Raw genomic sequence first — 19,568 nt, forward strand, 5'->3', positions numbered from 1 at the left:
CCCTCCTTCCCTCCTTCCCTCCTTCCCTCCTTCCCTCCTTCCCTCCTTCCTTCCTTCCTCCCTTCCTTCCCTTCCTTCCCTTCCTTCCTTCCCTTACTTCCCTTCCTTCCCTTCCTTCCATCTTCTTACTTTCTGGTACCACACTAATTTGGTCTTTCTAATTCTGGTCTTTTTGGATGACATAGCTGTGTTCCCATGTATTGAATGAAAAAAAAAGTTTTCCAACTATTCTACTTCTGAAATCTATTCCTAGTACTAGTCAGATTAGCACAGTAAAACAGCACAGTGATTCCGTTTAGGTATAGATTTTAATTAGAAAGTAATTGGCCAAAGGAAAACTATTTTTTTGATGTTGCAACTCTCAGTTTCCCCTGTCAAAACTGTGTCTACACATTTATAGGTGGTCCCCAACATATAGCAGTTTGACTTAACAATTTTTCGACTTTACAGTGGTGAAAGCAACATGGATTTGGTAGAGACTGTACTTCAAATTTTGAATTTTGGTCTTTTCCTAGGCTAGCTATATGCAGTCTGACACTCTCGTGTAATGTGGGGCAGAAACTGAGAGTTGCAGCTCCCCTGTCAGCCATGCAGTCATTAGGCTGAACGGCTGACTATACTGTGTCCCCAGCATTTTTTGGATATTGTGCTTTGTGTGTTTGCATCCCACCATGTCTACAAAATGTGCATCTCTGTATTCAAAATGTTATTATAAAATAGCATTTGTGTTAGATGATTTTGTCTACCTGCAGGCCAATGTAAGTGTTCTGAGCACATTTAAGGGAGGCTAGGCTGAGCTGTGACATGCAGTAGGTTAGGTGTATTAAATGCATTTCTGCATTTCAATTTTTAATGGCTTTTTTGGGACATAACCCCAGTGTAAGTTGAACATCAGTGTATTAGGAAGTACTATAAATGAGATAATTCATAATGTATATTGCTAACATGTTAATAGAACTTTAACATCAAAAACAATAATATGCTCTTCAGACAGATTAAAATTTTGAATAGGTGACTTGTCAAATAAAGTTTTTGAATGAGATATATTCAGCCCGATATCCAGTTGATAAGATTTTTCCATTTAAAGGGTAGAGATTTATTTCATACATCCATGGAAATTTTAACCTCATTCAGATTACTCACTGAGCCTTATGTATTTATGTTTTCTTTGTATTTCCTGTTCAATATTTTACCTGTAATAGATGTTTAATGAGATACGTATATGTATCGGCATACTGATAGATTGAGGTAAATGGCCATTTTAGAGCTGTTTTACAATCTGTGTCTGCAGTGTCATTTTGTACCTATGCAGTGTGGTAGCACAGTAAAACAGCATGTTTTACTGACCTGTGTTTGAATGGAAGGATCAGTTAATACACAATAGTTTATATTGCCTTTTTTTAAAGGTCATCTATATGTGTTTCTATATTTATTCAGTTCAATTTGAAAGAAGTTTTATTGTAATATCAAGTAAATTATTTTCAGATGGTATAGTGGGTACTGTGGGTACCCCCTCCCAGCTCCTTTTTACCAGGTTGGTGCACCTATGCCCCAGGTGATGAGCATTGGCTTTTAATGGCTCATAGATGCCCCTTTCTCCAGAGATTTGCCCTCATCAGAACTAGGATTCTGCAGCTAATGACTAACTTGAGGTTGTCGAGGCTGGTTTCTGCTACCAGGTTATCCTGACTGTGGTGCATTTCAGGGTGAAGTGAGAATCCACCAGAGGCCACCTTTAGTATGTCTTTTTTCCTCTTTTGTCTTACCTCCTTTACTCTATCCTGAGAGCAGCCCCACCTGCACCTGAATCCCTGTTTCAGGCTTTGCTTTTAAGGGAAACTGACCTTAGATAATGGAGATACAACATGATAATTTTGAGGAAATGTAAACTAAGAAGCATAAAAAATGATGACTTGCTCACTTCTCCCCCACTGACTTTTCCCAAGTCTAGTTTCTTAGATAGCCTTGGGAGATGCTTAACCCTTCTGGAATTGCAACATAAAATATGGATATGCGTTTTTTAGGAAAAAAACCTCCCAATAAATTTTCTAAGGACTTTGTGACTCCCTGAAGTTAAGTGCCACTGCCTCATGGAGTTTTCTTCTTTCAGCCTTGTTTTCCATAAATAGAAATTCAAAATATATTCTAAAAATACCGTACCCCTAATGCTTTCACTCATATTTTCTCTCTATTGCCCCCTTATTTCTTTTCTCTCTCTCTCATTTTTCTTTTTTAAAGGACAGAGCTTTTCTTACTCTTTCAAGTGCCATTTCCTCCTGGACATATGGAGAATGACCTGTTAGATGAAGTTACATGCCTAGTGGGTATCCCACAAAGGTTTAGGGTGTTATGTAATTGATTCCAAACTTTTTTTGTTTTGTAGTATTGTCTTAATCCATTTTTATGTTGCTATAAAGGAATATCTGAGACTAAGTAATTTAAAAAAGAGGTTTATTTGGCTCTCAATTCTGCAAGCTGTACAAGAAACATGGGACCAGCATCTGCTTTTGGTGAGGGCCTTCGGGAACTTCCACTCATGATGAAAGGCAAGAAGGAGCTGGTGTGTGCAGAGATCACATGGTACGAGAGGAGGCAAGAGAGAAGGTGGTGGGGAGGTTCCAAACTTATTAACAGCCTACTCTCATGGGAATTAATAGGGCAAGAACTCAGTCGCCCCCACCCCAGGAAGGTCATTAATCTATTAATGAGGGAACTACATCCATGACACAGACACCGCCCACTAGGCCCTACTTCCAACACTGGGGATCAACTTTAAATATGAGATTTGCATGGGGCATCATCCAAATTAGGCAAGTATTATTTGTCTCCTTTTTGTTTTTTACACTAGGACTGTCATCACACTTTTGTCAGGAAGGTGAGTGCCATATTTAGGCAAAAGAGGTGGGATAAACCATTGGAAGCAGCTGGGAGAACTTTGGGTTTCTCCCTTAATTTCAGATGTATCGCTGTACTAGTCAGAGTTCTCCAGAGAAACAGAACCAATAGGATGTCTGCCTGTCTATGAGAGGGGATTTATTAGGAGGACCGGCTCACATGACTATAAAGGGCGAGAAGTCCTACAGTATGCTATGTGCAAGCTGGAGAACCAGGAAAGTCAGCAGCGTGGCTCAGTTCAGGTTCCAAATTTTCAAAACCAAGGAAGTTGTTGGTGTAACTCAGTTGGAGGCTGAGGAGGTGGCTTAAGGCCTGAGAACTCCAGGGAGAGTGCCACTGGTGGAAGTCCCAGGGCCCAAAGGTTGAAGAACCTGTAGTTCTGATGTCCAAGGGCAGAAGAAGTTTGTCCCATTTCCAGAAGAGAGAAGGAGACTTAGCCTTCCTTCTGCCTTTTTGTTCTATTCAAGCTTTCAGCTGATTAGATGGTGCCTGCCCACATTGAGGGCGGATCTTCCTTACTCAGTCCATTGATTCAACTGCCAATCTCTTCTGAAAGGCATACCTAGAGATAATGCTTTACCAGCTATCTGGGTATACTTTAAGCCAGAAGATTAACCTAAAATTAACCATCACACCTAAAATTAACCAACCCCCAAAATTAACCATCACAACCACTTTTGTGTATGAACTGGTGTTATCATGAAGATGTGTTTCCAAAAGAAAGCAGAGGCCTTTGTAAAAAATTCTTTCTCCTACTCACCTTGAAGTTTTATTTCAGTTTCAGCCATAACTAAAGGACTTTCTGTTTTTTGATATTCTGTATATATTAAGTATTTTAATTTACTAAAGAGACTGGATAATGTTTGGCCATTAGCCTGAAAATAAAAATACAGTGAATAATTTAAAACAGAATTTCCCAGTGCTCTCAGGTTCCCCCACGTTTTATAACAATTATCCCCTAACTATCTCATTACTTTCTTCCAGTGAAATTCTTTGTGGATAATGTTACCTATGTTCATAAATTAAGAACATCAATTTGTCTTACTGTACTATATAATAAAAATATGTATTTCAATTTAAACAATTGGCCATGACTACTCAAGAAGGTATAGTAAATTCACACTCTTGAATCTCTGCTTCATACCTCTGTGAGTACAGAAGTGGCATTGTAGATAGGTAGATTGATATAGTTGTGCTGTTTTGGGGATTCAGATACCACAAACAGTATTTCCCTGGGACATCTACATTTCAGAGATGAAGCACAAGTATTGGTAAAGCTTAAAAAAAGCACGGTGTAACTATAATTTACAGAATAGTTTGATTCTTGGAAAATTCAGTAAAGTAAAACCATGCAATATAAAGTATTTAATACATAATAATTTTATGTTTTACATCTATTTCTGGTATAGGAGACTGGCAGAACGTGTTTTCTAGTCACAACACTGCTGATCAAAACAGAAACTGGTCCAGACAGACTAAAGTATAAAAAAAAAAAAAACAGCAAAAACTGGCAGATGGGGCAAAAGCAATCCCTAGCTGCCCTCATTACTCATTAGTATAAGACACTCCCACAAGCTCCATGACAATTTACAAATGCCATGGCAATGGCCCAGAAGTTACCACCCCTTTCCTAGAAAATTCTAAATAATAATTTACATTGACCCACCTCCTAATTTGCATATGGCTAAGTGGGTTTAAGTGAGTATAATTACAGTTGCCAAGAGCCCATACATTGCTGACTCTGGGCACACTGCCTGTGAGTTAGCCTTGCTCCGCAAGGAGCAGTACCATTTGATAAAAGGTTGCTGTGTAACACCACCTTGCCTTTGAATTCTTTCTATGATGAAGGCATGAGCCCCGCTGGGCTAAGCCCCACATTTGGGGCTCACCTGTCCTGCAACAGTTCCATTGAATTAGGCTTAATTAAGGAGGATTCTTTCTCTCTCTCTTTTTAAGGTATGTGAATCTCTCTGTGGGGCACAAGGTAGTTTTTACTGTACAGGTCAAACTGTGATGCTACCCCTGTAAATGCTGGTAGCATCACCTCAATTATTGCGACAACTAACATGCCTCAAGAAGTTTCCAAAATTTCCAAAATGCTTCCTGTGTCGTATTACGGCCTACTGAGCCTTCCCTCACTAGCTTAGACAAGAAAAACGAAACAAAACAAACCTTGATTCACGTAATTGGGTGTTTCTAACTAAAACAGCAAAAGTGACTTTACTAATTACTACCTTTTATTGTAGTGTCAAATGGAACAGCTTCTAAGATCTTAAATATTTCTACCAAGGTAAAATGAAGGGAATTTTGACTTTTAAGAGCTTGAAGGGTTTGGTAGCCAAGAATTGAGTCAGCTAAAGGCATAAACTACAGTGTTTGATTAATGTAGCACCCTTATAAAATCTGTAAGAAATTTAACTTGCTAGGCTCCATAGGTGATCCAAAGTCCTGAATTTTATGATCCATTCTGAGTAGATACGAAGTTTATATACATTCAGATATTTTACATTGCATATCACAAATGACTCAGGGCTAAGTTCACGAGGACATTCATTTGAGCTGCCCTTCTCCTTTAGCCATTTCTGTCTTACCTCAGACGCCCTTTCCTTTGCCAGAACAGCCTCTTACTTCAGCAGCTTAATTAAGAGCAATTCATATATTTGTGTGGATGTATACCTGACTTGAATTTTTAGTTAAAATTAAGCCTGTAGCAAGATCTTGGTTACTTAAACCCTTATTTTGGTTGGTGCTGTTGAGAAATGTTCGATTTTAGGTGGTAGCTGTTTTTATAAGTACAACTTTTATGTAACTTAGAACATTCAATAAGTTAACTAGTTAACATTTTTGATAAGAGTAGGGAAAAGACAAAACTATAAAGTGCTTTGTCCTTTGCTGGAATCAGTACTGGATATTTGATATGTGCTTGCGGCTATCAGAATCTGAAACTTGGTTGGTTTATTTACTTTTTATTTTTTATGACTCACACGCAGCTCTTTCAAAGCAAGTGCAAGATAGCTTCAGGTGCAGCTGTTGTAAAAATACATAAATATATTGAAATTGTGAATCCTAATGACCTTATGAATGGCAGAAATCTGCAACTGTCTAATTATCTATAGTGATGTGAATATAATTTTATTTGCCTGCTGTGAATTTTAAAAGTTCTTTTGGTAACTATTTTACTTGTTAAAATGATCTAGAATACTTTCTTCTCTCCCTCTCCAGCTCTTTTTTCTCTCCTTCCTTCAGGCAGAACTACACGTAAATCATTCCAAAACAATTAATGCTGCTTTAGTCACAAATTATTGATTTTTCCATTCATAGTGCATGTAGAATTGCTGCTCTACTTAGATTCTAAACTGAGGCATTTTAATTGTGTTTTCCAGGAAGATATGAATTTAAATGAAGATAAAAAGGCACCATTGCGGGAAAAAGACTTCAGTATCAAAAAAGAAATGGTGATGCAGTACATTAATACTGCTTCTAAGACAGTAAGTAAAACTGTCAAGTTGAAAAATACTGCCGAACATGTTTTAATATGGAAAACAACACATTTGTTTAATGAAGTGCTTAAGGTTGTGGGCAACTGTAATCAGAGGGCTTCTGAATATATAATTAAGGGCACAAGTATTATACATTTGTTTAAATTAAAAATATTTCTCATCTTACAACTTTTAAGCTGCTTGTGTTTTTTAGCTAGTTACATTGCTAAGAAACACTGTGGAGGGACTACTCTGTCACCTTTTCTTGTTAGTGAATTAATATAGTCATTGATTTTTAATGTCACTTATAAATCAGAGTGATATGTGCATTATAGAAAAGTGAGACTGATTTTACTGTCTACATCAAGGTACATAATAGTGGCTTAGAAGTGTATCTTAGTAATGTGAATCTCCCTATGAATAAAATTATCTTGTAACAAATTAAAAATGTTGGTATTAAAAGGAGCATTAGGCCTCTATGTGGCTGCCAATTTTCTAGAGACACATGAAATATGTGGGCGGAAGTAATGACTAAATGTCTAAGAAACCATGACTGGCACACAGAATCAATTGCATTTATTTCATGGGAAAACAAATGAGCTTGACTAGTCATATACAAATTGTGAATAAATGGATTGGATGAAAAATATAAAATGGAAGCCAATGAAGAAGCAATCAGTAGAAAGACAGTAGAAAATGATTTTGGCTCAATTTACAACAGAATTGGATTAGGAAAAAGTAGCTTAACACACTAGTTTTCCTTGTGTATTTTAACCTAAGTTCAGGTTACAAGAACATAAGTTATTTATACTTTAACTACGTTTATCTGCTGGACCAGTGACTCTGAGGTATTTCTTTTGGAAGAAAGACACAAGTGATGTTTAATTTTTAAACATGTCTCATGTTTTGGCACTTGCTCTTCAGGTATAGAAATCACGATGAGTACTGTGCTTTTTTTAGCTCTTTGTATTGATGGACTCTGTATCCCTGCTACTATGATACTGATACTAATTGCCTTTGTCCTTTAATGATACTTATATATCACAAGTTGGTATTGGTCGGTTAAGAGTCAGAGCTCTGGTGTTTTGGATCTGCTTATGTATCTCTGCCTGACCTTGGAAATCTTATTTTACCTCTTTGATTCTCAATTTCCTTACCATAAAATGGGAATACCTACATAGTGGACTCATTATCAGAGTTAAATGGGCAGGCATGGTGGTTTGAGATGTCAAGGTGGAAGGACCTCTTGAGGCTAGGAGTTTGAAAGCAGCCTAGACAACATAGTGAAACTTTTTCTCAACCAGAAAAAGAAATTAGCTGGATATGGTGATGAGATCCTGTAGTCCTGGCTACTTGGGAGACTGAGGTGGGAGGATTGCTTGAACCCAGGAGTTCAAGGCTGCAGTGAGCTTCGATCACATCACTGTACTCCAGCCTGGGTGACAGAGTGAGACCCTGTCTCTAAAATAATAATAAAAACAAAATTAAATTGTTTATTCCATGATTAGAACACAACATATTTTATGACTAGTGACTGCCTCTTGTGGTAGCAGTGGTGGTGGTAGCAATCGTTTGTTTTTCTTTGTAATTTGTTTATTGTTCTTGTTATCGTAATCATTATACCATAATTTAAAATATAGGGAAAAGTACATCAGTAAAAATACAGATTTACTATTTGTAAGTTCACATTTCTAAGGTTTTTTTTTTGTTGTTGTTTTTTAAGTGTCTATAAGGCCAGGTGTGGTGACTCATGCCTGTAATTCCAGCACCTTGGGAGGCCTAGGCAGGCAGATCACTTGAGCCCAGGAGTTTGAGACCAGCCTGGGCAACATAGTAAGGCCCTGTCTCGACAAAAGATACAAAAATTAGCTGGATGTGGTGTCTTGTGCCTGTAGTCCCAGCTACTCAGGAAGCTGAGGTGGAAGGATTGCTTGAGCCCACAAGGCAGAGAGCCGAGATAGCACCACTGCAGGTCAGGCAGCATTTTAGGCACTAGAGGATAATCTATCACTGTGTCCTCTGGAGCAGCACTGGATGTACATAACAGAAACGCATAAGCATATATGTAATAGGAGGTGAAAGGTGATATGGAAAAAAAAAATAACAGACGGGTGAGTGTAGATAATGTTCATGTTTTGTGTAGTGTTCATGTCAGTGAAGACTACCCTGTTAAGGAATTGTAAATCTAACAAGTAGGAATTCATTTAATATAATTATAAGAGATATGACATCAGTTAGAACTGGTTTAGAAAACCTTGGCATGATAGATCATATTAATTCTTGAATTTGAGATAATAAACATACTCTAAAGAAACAAACTGTTTTGAACGTTGTTATGTGGATCTATTTCAGTTTGCATTCACTGATTTTCAACTTTAATCCTTTAATCATTTTGGACTAAGGTTGAAATTTGTTTACCACAATTAGGTAATTAAATTATCAGGATTGAAATAGATTAGTTATCTAAAGTGTGATTACAGCATTGACTTATTTAATTAGTGTGTGGAGGATCATGGCTCTTCCTAGGAAGGTTCTGAATAATTCGGCAGATGGTTAACATTCTAGAAAGTTCAAGCTGACCAGTCATTTATTTTTGCTCTGGAAGTAGAAACACATTTTGTTAACTCTAGGGTACTGACTTTGTCATGCCACTTTATTTACATTAATGACTGTTGAAAAAGTTATGCTGAAAAGAACAGAATCAAAGTTCATAGATACATTGTTCTACAAAGGATGTGAAAAGGATAGAGGATAAAAAAATATACTTTTGTTATGGTTTTAGGCTTACCATTGCTTCAAGATTCTCTTTTTTGGGTAAGCATTAATATTATTTTTTGGAAATTAGTACTGATGTCTAACAGTGTATATGGTTTGAAAATATTTAACCCTCAAAATATTAACCCTCAAAGTAGGCCTAACGTAGATAAGGTTGGTTTTTAGAATTTAAAAAAAATGCCACCAGTCAAACTAAGTTATTTCTAAACCTTAATAAGTTTGAATTTAGATGGCACAAGAATAAAACTGAATTTGTGCAGTTAGGAAGGATTATTACAATTTTATTAAGCAAGTGTTGTATTTAGAAGCAGAAAATATCAGATTTACATTTTTCTAACTTCCAGGTCATGGGAACGTGATCCAGGTTATTTTTTTATGTACACTCTCGTGGGCACTTCCACTTGGGGGTTTTTGAGAAAGATTTCCCTCCCTCATGAAAGGATCTAGAGTTGGAGAGCCACTTTGTTCTGCCATTGGATGTGGTTGTGAGAGGTTGTACAGTGCTTGATGTCACGGAGCTGCTTCTCTGGCTTAATGCATTCCTGCCCCTAGACTCTTCATTATGTGAAGTGATGCAGGTTCTCATGGAAGCTGCTCCGAGTTTTTTCTTTGCCACTGTCAAGAGTCCTGATATACCATCCACATGCATTTTTGCCTGTGCTGGATCTTTAATTCTAATTCATTCTGGAAATTACTGTTTCCATTCAAAGGAGCATCCTTAAGATGCTCCCCTCACTCAGTGTGGGCTCACTCATAGCATAGATGAGAGAGGTACTACAAGGCACTGTGCCCATTCCATGGTAAAAGACTCAACTCAGATGTTTACAGCAAGTTTATTGGAGAAAATGTCTTTTAAGAAGCATCCAGACTTGACTTGTTTGATCATATAACTGGAGGGTAAGACTGTGGTGCAGTTAGTGGTAAAGACCTTGATAGCAGGATGTGATGTGAATAGGCCAAATGGAAGAGGATCCATAGTTTCCAATAAATGTAAGAACAAAAAATTCTGGACCAGAACAGAGAATGCTCTTGTAAACCACAACTGCCTGAGGATTTTCACTATTTTTTAAAATAGAAAAGAATTAGAAATTAATATACAAATCTATTATATACATATAGATGTATGTAATAGTAATGCTTAACCTTGAGTATAGTTCTCATTCGTTATTAGAGTTTGACTATTTTTAATCTTATCTTCCCTTAGAATGCTTAAAGTACTCCATCAGATACCGTTAAAAGATGATTTCTGTGGTTAAGCTTCTTATGTTCGAGTGCACAAACCAAGCATAGAAGATATATCCTAATAGAATTACTGCCTTCACTTAGTTTTCTTTTTCCTCTTTTCTTTTTGGGATGGTGCATCATACCCTATGTCTGTGATAGAAACGTTTATTAATGCTTATTTTCTTGTAGGTGCTTGAGTTATATTAAAGGTGAGCTGTTTCTAGATGTATTATTTCTGGATAATGTGAGAAAAATCTCATGATGGGGGTCATGGGAGACCATGGATTAATTTATATACAATTAAAGTATGTGTTAAAAAGGATTCTTATTGATCTAAATCCATTCTGAACAAGATTTATATATTTTTTCTCTATCAATCACAAAGGGTTAGTAAAAATAAAATATATGGCTGGGCTTGGTGGCTTACGCCTGTAATCCCAGCACTTTGGGAAGCGAAGGCGGGTGGATCATTTGAGGTTAGGAGTTCCAGACCAGCCTGGCCAACATGGTGAAACCCCGTCTCTACTAAAAACACAAAAATTAGCTGGATGTGGTGGCACGCACCTGTAATCCCAGCTATTCAGGAGGCTGAGGCAGGAGAATCACTTGAACCCGGGAGGCGGAGGTTGTGGTGAGCCGAGATTGTGCCACTGCAGTACAGTCTGGGCGACAGAGTGAGACCCTTTCCCCCTCCTTGCCCCCCAAAAATAAATATGCATTATACCTTTCCTGTCTGTTGAGAGGAAGGAGTCTTCTATTTGCTGTTCTACTTTTAGGTTTGACAGGGTAATCTGCAGCAATATGAAACTAGGGAAGTCCTGAGAGGCCAAAACCTATATTCCAGACAAGTGAAAGCAGACCCTTGAAAGGAGGAGAAGATTCTTGAAGTCGGTAGAGACTCAGAGGGGCAGAGTAAGGATAGAGGGAAGGAGGCCAAGTTTGAGAGATAGATTAGAAAGGAGAACCAAAAAGATGTCTGGTCCTTTGTGGGGAGGTGGGGTTTCTGGGAGAGATTTGGAGAGATATTTAAAGAGATTTTGAGGGAAATTTTGGTTTATGTTATGTAGTGCAGTGTGTTTGTTGTGTCTCCAAGAATACTTCAGTAGAGATGAACATTTGCTTATCAGTGCTTTGGGAGTTATCTTTCCCCCCAATTAATTTTCGTAGTTCAAGATGATTAAACTGTCCAGACAGTTTAATTACCTACAGATTACAACTGGACTGCTACCTGTTAGCATATTGCACCGCCCCTGTCCCCCCCACCCCCACTTTTTGGCTGTACCATTAGGTTTAGATAAATGCTTTAAACATTTCTCTTTGAACTTTGTACTTCTACTTAAAAGTTCTTCTGAATGCACTAGCTTGGAATCAGAAGTTGTGATAGACTCCTCATCTCCCTTATCCACATATCATTGGCATCTGTATTACAGCTGCATTAACATGTCCAGTTTAGGTGAGCTGATATCTAAGGATAGCCTAATCTCACATTTCTAAGATTCTTAATTAGAACATACATTCTTTATTTTATATGTATGTTTTTGTTTTATCTTTTTTGATTTTTTTGGATCAAGAAGCAGAATTCCTCTTTTATAAATGCTCCTGAAAGTTTGCTAGCTCCTTCTTTTTCCCTGTCAAGCTGGTTTCCAAGTGAATGTAAGGGCTATTCTGAGGCATTTATTAGAAAAATTTTGGATACAGTTTTAATTCTTTGAATGCTTCCTTAAGTATTATTGTAGTAGTTCTTCCTCAGACTTTTTAAACGTAAAAGTTAAGTATCAAGTATTAATGATCATAACTTTACGAGGTGTAAAGACCATAACAAAAGTTTTTTAAGCAACACAATGAAACAACTGAGTCTAAATTGAGTTCATAAGTGTAGAATTATAGTTTCTTGTGTGTGTATGTATATATTTGTGTGTATGGATATATGTATAATATAGTGTTTAAAAGTATTTTGAAAGGTCTTGTCATAGTACTGTTGTTCTAGCTCAATAGGCCATGATGTTCTCAAGGATGGAAGACCTGGTATTCTGCAATATTATTTTTCTAGGCATATCTTGATCAGAAAAGAACTATGTTTAAGAAAATATCAGTCATGTATTTGGGTTTATGTGCACAGTCGACCCTCTGTATTCATGGGTTTTTCATCCCATGAATTCAACTAACCGCAGGTTGAAAATATTTGGAAAAACAATTGTGTTTATGCTGGACATGCACAGCTTTCTTTTATTGTTATTCCCTAAACAATATAATGACTATTTACATAGCATTTACATTGTATTAGGTATTGTAAGTCATCTAGAGATGATTTAAAATATATGGGAGGATGTGAATGTTATATGCAAATACTATGCCATTTTATATCAGAGCCTGGAGCATCTCTGGATTCTGGTGTCTGTGGGAGGTCCTGGAACCAATCTCCCATGGATACCGAGGGGTGACTGCATTTTCTCTAGATGGAAAATCTGGAATTGATTTGTTACTTTTAGCATTGATTTGTTAATATTGTAATATTAGTAGGGCATTTTAATGCATTTCAGTGTCAGTTTTTCTTGCTTTCAGTTACAGTTTCCAATGTTAATTTTGTAAAACATTGTCAGGTACAAGTAAATTAAGTTCTTTTATTTTCTCTCACTTTTGGTTGTTGTTACTTAAAGGAGGCTTACATTTTAACCACTAGAAACTTAGAAGAACCAAAGTTTCACACATTCTTGTTAACATTAACATGGTTTTTTTTTGCTTCTATTTCAGATTACGGATTTGATAAAAACACCCCTGTAACACAAAAGCTTAGTAAAAAGTTTGTGATTGACATTAGATGTATCTAATAAACACAATGCCCTTATGATGCTTTGCCTGCTTGTTTCCAGGTCTTACTTGCTGACTAGCAGAAAATTTTAGAGCCTCGGCACAATGAACTGATTTCTTGTTAAGACTATTTTCTAATAATCTAGCTGGCACTTTAGTTTTCATTTGTCCCTATATAGGATAGGTTTTATGTATGCACAGTGAAAATGATCTTCCAACAGCTAAAATTCATCCAGATTCCTTGTGAGTTGTTTCTGGGCAGCACCAGTGGTGTTTCATGTTCTCTAGTATTACTGAATTGTGTTTTTGTTTAGGTAGGAGATGATAATGAAGAAACGGATCATTTTTTCTTTTTTTATAGGAGTAAATTATATTGCTCACGTTAGAATTGTATACTTTTGATCTTTAAAAAATCTTATAGGTAGTTAAGACAGCTTTTCTTTTATTATAGCATTTTTTAAAAAAGGTTTCATCAGATATAGAAAAACTGCTATTTACTAGTTGAATTTTATTAGATCCTGAGTTGATTAATGATGTTTATACCACTTGTTGGCATTAGAGGTCATCCAAGGTTGTTTTCATCTTGTCACTGAATTGTTTTCATCTTGTCACTGAGTTGTTTCTTGGCCTAAGACATTTTGCTATGCTTGTGCTTACTTTTTAGATTTTTATGAACATAATTAAACTTATGTCAAGTAACCATGAATATAGTGATAACTTTGAAAGTGCCACAAGAGGCATGTGACATCCGTATATACAATTATAAAGAACCTTTTAAAACAAGGAACGCTTCTAAAGGAAAAAGTGAAAATTTATAAATGCTATGTATGTGCAGGTGTCTTTCAGTGAGCAAAAGGGCTAAGTAATTGATGAAATGAGGAAAAAGTGTCCAGGAGTAATAACTCTTGATCTTGATAGCCAGGAGAATCATCTGGGGAACTTTAACTATTTAAATGTCCAGGCCTTACCACTTAACACTTCCATAAAACAGTTCCTGTGGATGGGACCCAGGCATCAATATTGAGTAAAGCCCTCCTGGTGATTCTAGGGTACAGCCAAGAATGAGAACCACTGGGCTGTAGAAGATGAGCCTTATCACCAGATGTCTCTTAGTATAACATTAATTTAACAAGAGATCAGAAATTGACAGAATTTAAAGGCTAAGCATGGACCATTTACTATTAAAACTATTATCTAGTCACAGTGGCTTCAAGGATAGTTTGCCATATGCATAACATCAAAATGAGTGTTCAAGTAGCATAAATACAGGTAGCTGCCAAGAAATTCTGTATGACATTTGGTTACTAGTAGAAATAATCAAAGGAGAAGGTTGACTATTGTAACAGAGAAGAACCTGCTTTATTTTGGAAAAAGATGCCCAATAGAACAGGTATCAGTAAGGAGAAGAGTATGCCTGGTTTTAAAGCTTCAGTGAACTTATTCACCTTCCTTGTTGGTGGCATTAAACTTAAACACCAATTTGATTTCTTAGTTATTCCTAAAGGGCATAAATTCTATACATACTTTAAAAAAATCCTTAATAGGCTAATCAATCAATCACCTTGATGCCCAAAAGGCATTTGTTCCCAATTTAATGGTTTCCTGACTTGTTAGCATTTCCTCACCAGCTCAGTGTAGTGGTTTCCCCCACAACCCTCAAGACAATAAATATGGTTGGTATAGCCTCTTACTATCAATGTGATGCACAAATTTTTCAAATGCTTTTATTACCAGAAGGCCTTCCAGAGTAGATTAAGTAAATTAAGGATCAGTCCTTAGGATTTGTTGAGGTGTGGAAACGAAATAGTCCAACAGTAAATTTAATCTTAGGTTTTGACTATTCCTTGTATATTACTGTTATGGTAGATTTTATTTTTGGATTTTTTTTTTTTTTTTTAATTTTCTTGGGAAACTGCTTTGTACTACTTTGGTGAGTTTAAAACCTTTTTTCTGCATTTTTGTTAAGGATGACTTTGTTATACTCTCTTATTTAGTAGATATATTTAGTAGTAGTTTTTTATTTTTTTATTTAGGTCTGGAAGATATCTTACACCATCTTTAAATTTTGCACATGAGGGAATGGTTCAAGGGAGTGTGTGACATTCCCACGTTAATGCCATGGCTAGGACTCGAAACTAGGGTTTTTGACTTAAAGAAAAAAAAAAACCCTTTGTCAAATAAAAATAGTTACAGAAGACATCAAAAAACAAATGTGTAGCTTAATGAATTATCATAAGGAGAACACCACACAGATAAGTAAATAGAACCTTGCCAGTCATCCTGCAAAGTACTCCATCTGCCCTGTCCCATGCTAAAACCTCTGTTCAGTTTTATGTATATTTTAGCCTAAAAGTAATCACCATCTTGACTTTTATGGGAATCACTTCCTTGAGTTTCTTTCTAGTTTTATCACTCAAAAGTGCATCCGCGGACTATAGTATATTCTATCTATCTATCTATCTATCTATCTATCTATCTATCTATCTATCTATCACTCAAAAGTATATCATCAGACTGTAGTTTATTCTTCCATCCATCTGTCCATCCATCCATCCATCCATCCATCCATCCATCCATAGGGTCTTGCTCTGTCACCCAGGCTAGAGTACAGTAGTGATCATAGGTCACTGTAATACTGAATTACGTAGTGATCATAGCTCACCGTACATAGCTAGAGTACAGTAGTGATCATAGCTCACCATAATACTGAACTCCTGGGCTCAAGTGATCCTCCCACCTCAGCCTTCCAGAGTGCTGGGATTATAGGCATGCACCACTGTGGCCTTTCTTTATTTAAAAAATTTTTTTGAGAGGGAGTCTCTGGGTCTATTCTGTCCAATCACTGTTGAAGCAAGTGATAGATCCATGGGGTCAACACATGTGCTACTGTTGCTTATATCTTAAAATTTGGAATATCTCTATGTCTTGTTTTATCTTCAGTTATTTTATCCAGGACATTCTGAATTTTGCTGATTTTTATGTTTGTGGTAAAGTGAACATCCTATCCTCTGTATTTCCTGCACAGAGACAGCTAGATCTAGAGGCATGATCAGACTCAGGTTTCATCTCTTTAACAAGATCATAAGGAGTGTTATATTCTTTCATTAATATCTAGTTTGCAATTAGAATTCTATAATTTCATTTTCATTTATTGGAATACTTTTACAAAGAGACGTCTCTCAAATACTGTTTGGTTAGCCAGTGATATAGGAAATTTAGGATAAATGCTTTATTTTTTTCCTTTATTTGCCAGCTTTCAATACATTGATTTCATTCTCTATCATTCTCTGAAGATGATCAATCATTTTAATATCATAAAATTTATGCATTACAATTATTTTTAGTGAAAATCAAATTGTCCCATCTTTGGGCATTGGGACTTGTCTAGTTGACTCCTAGTCATTTTGGTCTGATGATCAAGCTCCTCCTCTAGAATATTTATCCTGCTAAACCTGGTATCAGTTGACTCTTTCCTTTAGTGTGGGGAATGATATTTCAAAGTTTACAAGCTGAGGGCCAAGGATACTTACTGTTCTTTTGTTTAATTGCTGTTTTAGTGGAGAGATAGAAGAATAAAAAAGCATGTGTGGATGTGTATTTAAAAGTTTTGTTTTGCATATGTTCTGTCTCCAACTGCTATTTTTGTCCTACTATGTCAACATTGACTAAGTATATAGCCATTACATTTCACACCTTTCCTTTTAGTCCTCATTTAGTTTTAACCTCATTTAGTAACTATATGTGAATGCTCACCACTGTCCTTACATTATTTCTGCAGACATTTTGTTTGTCTGAAGTTTGTTCTTTAGTAGATTCCTCTGAAGGACTCATGGAAACAGTATTTCCTGAGTTTTGCATGTTGGTAATAGTGTATGCCCTTTATTGTTTAGTCAGCTTTGTTGGATATAAAATCCTTGGCTCACATGTTTTTTTGCTTAGGATCTTGAATAATACTATTTTTTTTTTTCTAGCGTAAAGCTTAATGGCATTGTTGTCAAAAGGTCAGCTGATAACTAACTTTTAGTTATTGTCTGTCTTTCTTTGGGATATCTGACTTAGGATTATCAAGTACACAGTGTGCTCTTTTATTGTGTTTTTCTTTTTTTCTTAAATTTCTTTTACTTTCATTGATGTGTTCTAGTTTTTTGCTTTGGTTTTCTTTTTCATGGATTCTGTTATCTGTATGTTGGATTTTGTCTATCTGTAATATGCCATCTTCTCTCAAATGGTTTTATCTTATTCTTTATTTCTTTTTAAGTTTTAAAAATTTTATTTAATTCATGTCTGCATTCTCTTAGGACATTATGTTTATTCTTGTGTTCCGTGTTAGTTTTTATTTCTGAAATGATTTTTTAATTTCTATTTTTTTCTTGAATTCCCTCACTGCATTTTTGAGTGTGTCTTAGTCTACTTTAAATATTTTTTCATGTCTTGTATATTCTCTTAATGTCTGTTAGTTCACTTTGAAATTGTAAGTTACAATTTGATTTATGGATTTGTCTTTGAGGTGTCTTTCATCTTTTACAGGAATTTTCTGCTCAATTTTGATTTCACTTTCAGCACTTTCTCTTCAGTGTAGGATTCTGTTCTGGAAGGAGCTGTGGCAACTCATGGGACATAGAGTCCTCCAGCCCCTTCAGATCTTTTCTGGGCCTCTTGTAGTCACCCACACTCCTTCTAGTTTCAGCTGCTGCTTTCAAATTGGCCTACTAAGATGTCCAATGGATATCTCTGGGCCATTTTGGAGTTACCTTGTTTTCATGTTCATTTAACTACTCTGTTGCCTCCCTTTGGTTCTTTCCATAGGGATATTGCTACTGTGGGGATTTTGTGGGTGTTGGTGATTTGTCTTCAACTTCCTTTAGTTTGAGGATTGTTGAGAAGGTATTTTGTCACTCAGTACTGTTGGGTATTTGATTTTGCTACTTAGTTATTTTGTCTTTTTTTGTGTGGGAGATCAGGGAGTTTTCAAAATTGTATTGCTGCTGCCATCTGCCTAGATCCTCTAGTCTGATTTTGAATCTCATATTCTTTTCTTTATTCTATGCCAATTTATGTCTTTCGTTAAAAAACAATTCAGGGTTATTAGCACCCCCCTGCCCTAACTATTAGGGTAGAAAATAATGACATTTTTTCTATGTTAACTTTTAGCTGTTAGCTCTTGGTTTTGCTGTTATTTCATCCATAAACTTTCATTAAATCTCTTAATGGTCCATGACCTACAAATAGTTTTAAGCTTAATTTCTACGCTATGCTTATGCAGTGTTATCATTTCCTTATGTAGTTTCAGTAAATTATGCAGGATGCATCCCTTTCTGAATCCCACTGATAGCTGGGAAATTCAGACTGCCCTTCAGTACTATACCCCACCCCTAGAAAAATAGGTCTCATCTGCTTGTGTATATCTATAAATTAGTGAGTGTGTTAAATCTATCACAGCATGAAATCACTTCAAGCGCTGTGAAAGACTATCTTAAAGAATTTAAATTGATTGCAGATGTTAGTGCAATTAAGCAGGCCTGATGAGCTCAGAATCATGTTTCTCAGATTTGAATATGAATTCATTTAAAAAAATTATAGTGATGTACTCCATGTAAATGGAGTTCATAGGCATCTAAGAGTTTTTATCACCTTCTGTTTTAAAATGGCTGAGCAATGTGAAAAGTGATGCGTGACCCCTTGTGCAGATACTTGTATTACTTTGGATAAATGTGTATTATTTGTCTTGAGTATATAGAGGTGACACTGAATGATTATTTCCTTTGTTAATTCATTTGTCTACTGATTAGTTTGTCTATCTTTCATGTCTATAATTCATTTAAAATTATCCTATAGACAGAAAGTATAATGTTATTTTGTTGCATTTTAAGACAAAAAAATTGAGTATGACAAACAAGTCAAATGTGTTGGCTTAGATTACAATTTTACTCTTGAGTTCAGATCTCTTGACTAATCAAACTTTACCTACCTTAATTTCTTTTACTTTATTTTAGCTGAAATGTGAAAGCTTTCTAGTTATTATTTTAAAATACAGCATACTGGGTTTCAAATTAGAAAGTGAATTCTGAAACCAAACTATAACAAGATTAAGTAGAGTGTACTGTATGTTCATTTTCAATTTATTTCAAATTGATCTGTGCACATTAAGTAATTAAACTCATCAATTTCTGTAGCACATTGTAGAATGTTATGGACATTAGGGCTTTATTATATATACAGTAGTAAAATAAAGTAGAAGAATGGTGAATAATTGTATTTTGCTACTGTTTTTAAATACTAAGAAAATCACTGAAATATTGTTTGAAGGGTAATGACATTAATGATTTTTAAATAGGGACAAAGAATACAATATATTTTTTCTAGATGGTAAAAATTAAAGCTGTATTC

The 19,568-nt window shown here is 35.8% G+C and overlaps 1 protein-coding gene across 1 annotated transcript in view; it reads left to right on the forward strand.

Moving 5' to 3' along the window:
* DIAPH3 (diaphanous related formin 3) overlaps positions 1-19,568 on the forward strand; it is a 522,774-nt gene that overhangs the window by 66,401 nt on the left and 436,805 nt on the right. Inside the window, 1 exon segment of the mRNA XM_017892515.1 lies at positions 6,279-6,383. Coding sequence (XP_017748004.1) covers positions 6,279-6,383 — 105 coding nt within the window.

This window comes from Rhinopithecus bieti, unplaced genomic scaffold (genome assembly GCF_001698545.2).
Source record: "Rhinopithecus bieti isolate Rb0 unplaced genomic scaffold, ASM169854v2 scaffold_21155, whole genome shotgun sequence".
Taxonomy (NCBI): Eukaryota; Metazoa; Chordata; class Mammalia; order Primates; family Cercopithecidae; genus Rhinopithecus; species Rhinopithecus bieti.